Raw genomic sequence first — 7,780 nt, 5'->3', positions numbered from 1 at the left:
GCTGGATTAATTAGTCCACACCACCCACATCAAGTCTTATTTCATACCGCTAATACCTTGGTAGAAGTCTTATTGAATATTGACTATATAGGAGACACTGGCTATATCCTAATTTCTCCACACTACATACAAATTGTTTTTTTAGTTATTCCTTAACCCCTGCTTTTTGCCTGGTATCTTGAGACCCTCTGATTTCCAATGTTAGCAAGATAAAGGATTTAAGACCATTTATACTTTATTAATGTTACAAGGGGTCCTTCTGTTCCAATACATACAGAGGTCTATGACATTCCAAACCACGAATTGTTTTGATACTTGTAGCTGAAACAATTTATTACTACATTGCTGTGCAGCATTCCCTCTCCTTCCCAGTTTTGGAGACTTTGCAGAAACAAACCCTCAACAGGATGTGTCAGTTTGCTTTTTAATTCTTCTGTGTCAGTGGCATGCTTTAAAACCTCTTTACCTTATACTGATGCTTGGGAGAGTGAGCTCTCTCTTGAATCATCTCTTAGAGATCCAGAAACATCTTGGTGCTCAAGAACTCTTACTAAGTGCTTATGCAGCAGTATCAATCCAGTGCAAATCACTAAATTTGTTTCCTCCTACTCCCCAACCTGTTGTCAGTGTTAGTGATGCAAGGAGGAATGTGAGTAGAGGTGCAAGCAAAAATCATGTTTTAGTTTGTTGTTGTTGTTGTTTTTTTTAACTTATCTTTGCGATTTAGTATTTTTTTTAACAGTAAACTTCAACCACATTCAACTAAGTAAGCTCTATTAGCACAACAACCCCAATGTGTTACAAAGTTTATCCCATGTTTAATTGAGACTGGCAGCTAATATGCTGTATTTATTGTAGATGAGCGCTATCAAGTGGAAAATTTAGAGTGACAGCCACTAATGAACCAATTATTTCAATTATTACAGTAACTTTGATTTACACAAAAGTTGCTTATTTTTTATGTTGTTCAGTTGGGACTTGTCCCCTTGACACCCACCCATTTTTGCCATGTACAGGAGCTTTCTAAATTCTTTAAAAACTCAATGCATATTTTTATCAACATTTTATGAAAATAATTCTTCATTTTAGCTTATTGCAGGTGTGAACATCATGGGGATTGGTCTGGCTGTTGGGGATGGCAGTACGTTTGCTGCCATCAAATAAAATGTCAAGAAATGTGCAGAATTAATATTTTTAATACTGTAAACACAGCAGCACAATAAAATTTTAGATTGAGATTTTAGAATAGTTTTATTTGGTCTTAACATTTTTCTGTGATCTTGAGGATTGCAACATAAAACTTATAAACTGGTAAAAGTGTCAGTTAAGCTAATTACAAAACATTCATGAGATGGTACCTGGTTCCATCCTGATTCCTCACGCTTGTGCTTCAGAGGTTGTGGACAACTTGGCACAATTGAAGATGTGTGGTGGTCCTGCCCTGTTACCCAGAACCTCTGGAAATAAATATTTGCCTCTGTTTCTTCCTTCTTAGACACACATATATCTCTTACCCTCACCGTCTTGTTTAGCAAAAAAGAAATGAAGCTCACTGTACTCCCTATACATAATCCTTATGTTTGCGTTCCAATATTTCTCTGGAAGCTTGGGTAGCTTTAGCTAAAACTTAGCAATCTAAAACCTTTTCTTTGTCAGAAATCACACCCAAACATAACTAGATCGTGGCCAATTAATATCAGGTTTATGGTCAAAAATAACCTTCTAGCATTTGATAACATCTAGAAACCTTTGCACAAATTCTTAAAGCAGATCTAAACTCAAAATAGATGCACAGGGTCTACCGGAATACTTAGGTCACACATCCGAGGAGGCTCCTGGCTCTCGGGCATGCACAGAAAGAGCCTTTTCTTTAATGGGGGAGATTGGCACTCTTTTTTTCCCCATCTACGTCACCCAATCTCACGCCTGCGCAGTGGTAATGTTTTTGGTCAAGTTGTTTTAATGTTTATTGTTTTTGTTTACAACATTATTATCATTTTGATTTCAAATGTTTCCTCTTCTGTGTTTCATTAACATTCATGGAAAGACAATTCTTGCAGCAAATTTTTTAGTTATGAAAATATTGGTTTAGTTTAGATTGGAAAATAATCATACATGACTTGGTTGGTTGTGGCATATCGACAGTTATGTGTAAAAGTAAGTACGCTTCAAGGAAGTTGTTGAGTGTTTTAGCATATTTGAACATAACATCTTTAACTGTGCTACAGAAAAGAGTACTATACTTGAGCAAATGACGGGGTATATTTAAACAAAATTGGCATTCCATTGACAAATACTTTCACTACCTCTTTAATAATTATGCTTATTTTGGTTTGTATCTTATACATAGCTCAGATATCAAGGATTTAATGTTTTTTAAATCTTCTTTGCTCTTCTTGGTTGTATCCTAAAATCAAAAGAGCTATTCGAGTCTCTCAGAAAAAGGCTGCAAATGCCTAGTCTAGTTTTCAATTAAGTATATTAAGTATATCAATAGGAATGGTATAAATGAAGAAGGGTTTAAATATATTGAATGAGTCAGTAGTTTTCTTGAGGTATACATAACTTTTCACATGATTATAGATTTTTCAAAGATGGCAGAAAAAAGTTGTCTTATCTATTCTGGTTTTTATACTATATATTTTTTTTCATAGTACACAATTTAAAGAACCTTTGTTTAATGATGAACTACCAAGTCGTATTCTTTGTGGATATGTGGTGGTGAAGCCCAATGTGACAGAATTTACTGAAACCTCTGTGAATTTTGATGATGGGAGCATTGAGGAAAACATTGATGTTGTTGTCTTTGCTACGGGATATCATTACTCATTTCCATTTCTTGATGAATCCATTATAAAGATTGAAGATAAAGTAAATTTATACAAAAGTGTCTTCCCTAAAAATTTAGAAAAACCAACACTTGGTGTCATTGGTCTTATTCAACCTCTTGGTCCAATCATGTCTGTTTCAGAAATGCAAGCTCGATGGATAACACGAGTCTTTAAAGGTAATATTATATCAAAAGGCTAAAAAAAGATGGTGCTATGCTGGGTCTTTTTCCCATGATTTTCATTTTCATTATAAGCAAAAAACTCAACAAACTTTTATCCTTCGTAAACAATATTAATGTCCAGGTAGGCATTCCAAGTGTTTAATAGAAATGTTTGCTCCTGTCCACAACTATCACCTGCATTGGAGTGGATGCCAGGAAATATTAAGTGTTTGAACCAGATTGCAGCTTTTACTTATTTTGTTTTAATAATTGTGCAGGGTATCCATACTAAAGTGAATTCTAACCTATGGGTAACCTTTATACTTGTGGTCTGGGAAACAGACCCTTCTGAGATGTAGTCAAAATTGTATGTTGGCCTACAGACCATACCTGGCTATTTCCAGGGAAGCATAATGTAAACATTCATCGTAAAGGAACAGGTATTACACTTGCTAAAATATTATTTGACTTTTAGAGAAACTTTAAAATCCCTAAGAAAAAAAAAATAAATAAAAATAAGAAAAATACAGTTACCATCATAAGTAAAAATACTGGCTCTCCTGTGGAGTCCACATCACCTAGAGTGAAAGCAGTGGTTTGAGCTTCCTAGCCAATCCATCCCTGGTACATACCTTATGGTGTGCAATTACATTAATTTTACACAACTTTTTGGGGGCACCCAAGTACCAGTGCATACACATAGGGTGTCCCTAATGCTAATGCTAGCAAAATCTAAAATATTGCGTACCCCAGCGGTAACCTAACAACTGGGCATTATTCAGAAAGTGTTACTGCAGCCCAAAGGTGTGAGCCCCAACATATTTTTTTTCCCTATTAGCTAAGAATTCCAAATATATTGAAGGAATGTTGATGCTATATTGTTTTATGATGTTAATGGTTATTATTTCTAGGTTTGTGCAAATTGCCACCACAAGATGAAATTACCATCATAAGTAAAAATACTGGCTCTCCTGTGGAGTCCACATCACCTAGAGTGAAAGCAGTGGTTTGAGCTTCCTAGCCAATCCATCCCTGGTACATACCTTATGGTGTGCAATTACATTAATTTTACACAACTTTTTGGAGGCACCCAAGTACCAGTGCATACACATAGGGTGTCCCTAATGCTAATGCTAGCAAAATCTAAAATATTGCGTACCCCAACGGTAACCTAACAACTGGGCATTATTCAGAAAGTGTTACTGCAGCCCAAAGGTGTGAGCCCCAACATATTTTTTTCCCTATTAGCTAAGATTTCCAAATATATTGAAGGAATGTTGATGCTATATTGTTTTATGATGTTAATGGTTATTATTTCTAGGTTTGTGCAAATTGCCACCACAAGATGAAATCCAAAAGGACATTGAACTTAAACAGAAAATCTTGTTAAAAAGGTATTGTACACTTTTTCCAGGGGTGATTTCAACACCCATTTGAACTTAACAGTTGAGAAATTTAAGTGAAAAATTCATAGCTAAGTAATTGCAATATTCAGCTCTCTCCTACAATAATAAAAGTCACTACTAAATTTCTCCAGTCTTCTGAGTTCAGTGATTGCCCAGAATAATGACCATTATTTAAAACACTTCCTCTGAGCCAAGCCTGAAATAGACCCACTCCCTGCAAAAATGTCTTTTGCAACTTGGGCTGAGAATTACTGCACTGCAGGACACCCATACTGTATTATGTAAATGCTGCCATTAGGTGCAGCACTAGGGACTGCCCAAAGCCACTCAGTAAGAAAAAAGTAAACACCCATAAAGTCATTCATCCAATTCAAATCTTTCGAAGAAAAGGTTTAGATTCCTGCTTTATTCGATGACAACTGTTATGTGACTGTTCTGTATTCAATAACCCAGTAAAGTTATGAAATTCATTTTAAACAAATTCCCTTTAGTTTAATTAGATGTGTGACTTGAATTTGACTTGGATTATGTAGTTCATTACATTTAACAAATTACCCCTTTTGTGTTAAAAAATAATATAATAATAATAATGTAGCAAACTTGCTTTTCTCTTTTAAAGTGTGACCTCTCCAACCTCATTTTGAAACTGCAATGTCATCATGTCATCATAGAAATAAGACTTTATTAACTATGTTGTTCAGGAAGTTGGATGTGTTTTGTGGATGTCTGTGTTGTGTATAGGGAAATATTACTGTCACAAAGAACTGCAGGTCTTTGTAATTCTTGCACTGTTCATAATTTAAAATTGATATTAAAAATACAGAATTATATTCACATTTCTTTATTATTCAGTGACCTAGAAATATATTATTTTTTGATTATGACAATTTGTTCCTATTACAGGTTTGGTAAGGAACATAGTCTTCAGTTGGATTACATTGAATATCTGGATGAGCTAGCCACTGATATAGGTTGTAAGCCTAACATTCTAGGACTCCTTGTGACAGATCCTGTTCTAGCCTTAAAAATAGTCTTTGGACCATGCACCCCAGCACAGTACCGCTTGAGAGGACCAGGAAAATGGCCAAGGGCCAGAAAGCAAATTATGACTACATTTGATCGTATAATGAAGCCTACTAAGACTCGGGTGGTTCGGACCCAAGAAGAGAATTCATTGTCAAAAGTTTACAGACTGGGGGCTCTGTGTATTCTTGTTCTGCTCTTAGCTTTGGATATGTACAGAAATTAAAATAAAAAGATAGTTGGGTATATCAAGTGAATGGTTATTTAAGGATGGCTACCATCAACTCATCACTTTAGTAACCCATGGTAAAATCAGCCAAAAATCTATTTGATATGCGGTATTTGCTATTTTTAACTGCTGTATACATTAATGAATATATGAAAATTATTTTGTGTAAATATTATGTGCATAAACCTAGGTAGTATTGTCATTTATGTCAAATCTCATAGTACATTAACAGGGACATATTTCATCCTTACTTATGAAATGTGCCATAATTTACACTCATTTCCAAACAGACCCTTTTCTATTTAGAATATCATGTCTCAAGGGGAGTGCTATAGGTGAGGCATATATATACTATTTTAAATCAATACCCATTTTAGTGTTGTATACCGTGTATATCCTTTATAATGAAATTAAATGGCTTTCTGCAAGGTCATTGCATGCATAATTATTACTGTATTTTATATTGTTTTTTATGTATACCTGGTATACCCATGAACAATATTCACTTGCCATAGTTATAATGTGATTATCATGCCTGATTTATGCGATAGCATAAAAGGTTGATTTACTAAAGGAATATAGGCTGTCCACAAAGCAAACTGTATTAAGTATTTGCATAGGATATTTCACATTGATTAGCAAATGCAAAAAAAGCTCTGCTGACTTCAACCCTCCAATCATGTTCAAGCAGAAACTTGGGTTTTCTAGTTTTCACAGCATGCGATTGGGTATTCTTTGCAAAGTGATCCACATTTGCTAAACTAAATAAGGTATCCCCGAAGGGTCTTGGTAAGTAAACATTTATCTGGCATAATTCCTTTACTAAATCACTCCAGCTGCCTGCATCTATCTAAAATGAGAGAATAAATTATTTCTGTGAGCCTAAGAACCTTCAAAACCCATTGTATGCTGCAAAGACTAAACTTTTATGACAACATCCAGGATCTTCCAATTACACTCTCCTGATCCTCCTCTTCCTTTATCATACTCATATTCTCATACTAGCTGTTGGATCCTGGGTAAAGGTATCCCTGTACCCTTACATTGTAAAGCAAAGACAGACATATATCAAAAGCAGGTCTAATTGAGGGGTCTGAGGTTTTTGTTTTAAAATATGTTTTTACTGTAAAGGTCCTAATGTTTGCCTTTTGGCAACCGACTGGCAAAATACAGTCCTAGTGATCACAATACATACTAATTATTACAAAATATTATATTAAATATAATATGTTTAAACTCATGTTAATAATAAATAATTGCATGCAATTTGATTTTTACTGTAGAATTGTGCTTTACTTACAAAATGCACCTCCACACCTTTCTAATAAAAAAAATGTGAAAGTTTGTTTAGAGAGTGGCTGTAAATTTGGTATATTTTCAAAACTAAATAATGCTTGAGCTATGTGATAATGTCACTAAAGATGGTAAAGATGGTTCAAATTAATATCAAATTAATGTAAATATTCAACAAATATTCACTTTTGATCAAACTTGCATTGATGTCTATGGCCATTGACATTTGAGTTTATTCCAAAACCTCTGCATATAATATCATCTCAAAAAATGTTCGGGGTCATATGGACCTGTAGGAACACATTCAGGTGAAAAACAATATTTTAAAGTATGTAGTTATTTATAATTTAAAGTTTAAATATAAGTATGAAAACACACCTAAATTTCAATTTACCTTATTAGCGCATGTAATTTTTCTACTAGCCACTAATGCCAGGCTATTTGTTACTCCTATAGATGCCTGCATTACTCCTAGTGATCACTGATGCCAGGGCATTTGTTAATCCCAGTTAAGCATGGCCATTTTTTACTTCTGCCATGCACTCGCATAATTTCATGCAGGCCTTTTTCTTTGCAAGCCGACAGTAAGGGAGTATTAATTGCAATGTGGTACTGGGTTCTGAATGCTGGAATCCAAATTGTTCCGGCATCTGCCAGTTTAATGCACACTGTCAGGTTCCATTTCGGTAACCCAGCTGTGATGTCATCATTTGTGGCAAGCAAGTGAAGCTACATTTACTCTTTTGACCACCATCGATGGGTCGACATTCCTAACAGAGACCACCAATGGCTAGACTACATTCCTCACACTGACCACCAATGATGGAGCCATAAAGA

At 34.9% G+C, this 7,780-nt stretch overlaps 1 protein-coding gene across 1 annotated transcript in view; it reads left to right on the top strand.

Annotated features, from left to right (window-relative positions):
* LOC140336685 (dimethylaniline monooxygenase [N-oxide-forming] 2-like) overlaps positions 1-6,078 on the top strand; it is a gene marked incomplete in the record, with an annotated part of 16,919 nt that extends 10,841 nt beyond the window's left edge. Inside the window, 3 exon segments of the mRNA XM_072419958.1 lie at positions 2,655-3,007; positions 4,314-4,386; positions 5,302-6,078. Of these exon segments, the coding sequence (XP_072276059.1) occupies positions 2,655-3,007; positions 4,314-4,386; positions 5,302-5,647 (772 nt within the window).
* Positions 6,079-7,780: the final 1,702 nt, after the last annotated feature.

Source organism: Pyxicephalus adspersus, chromosome 8, assembly GCF_032062135.1.
Source record: "Pyxicephalus adspersus chromosome 8, UCB_Pads_2.0, whole genome shotgun sequence".
Lineage (NCBI taxonomy): Eukaryota > Metazoa > Chordata > Amphibia > Anura > Pyxicephalidae > Pyxicephalus > Pyxicephalus adspersus.
This window is presented reverse-complemented; position numbering and strand designations above follow the sequence as displayed.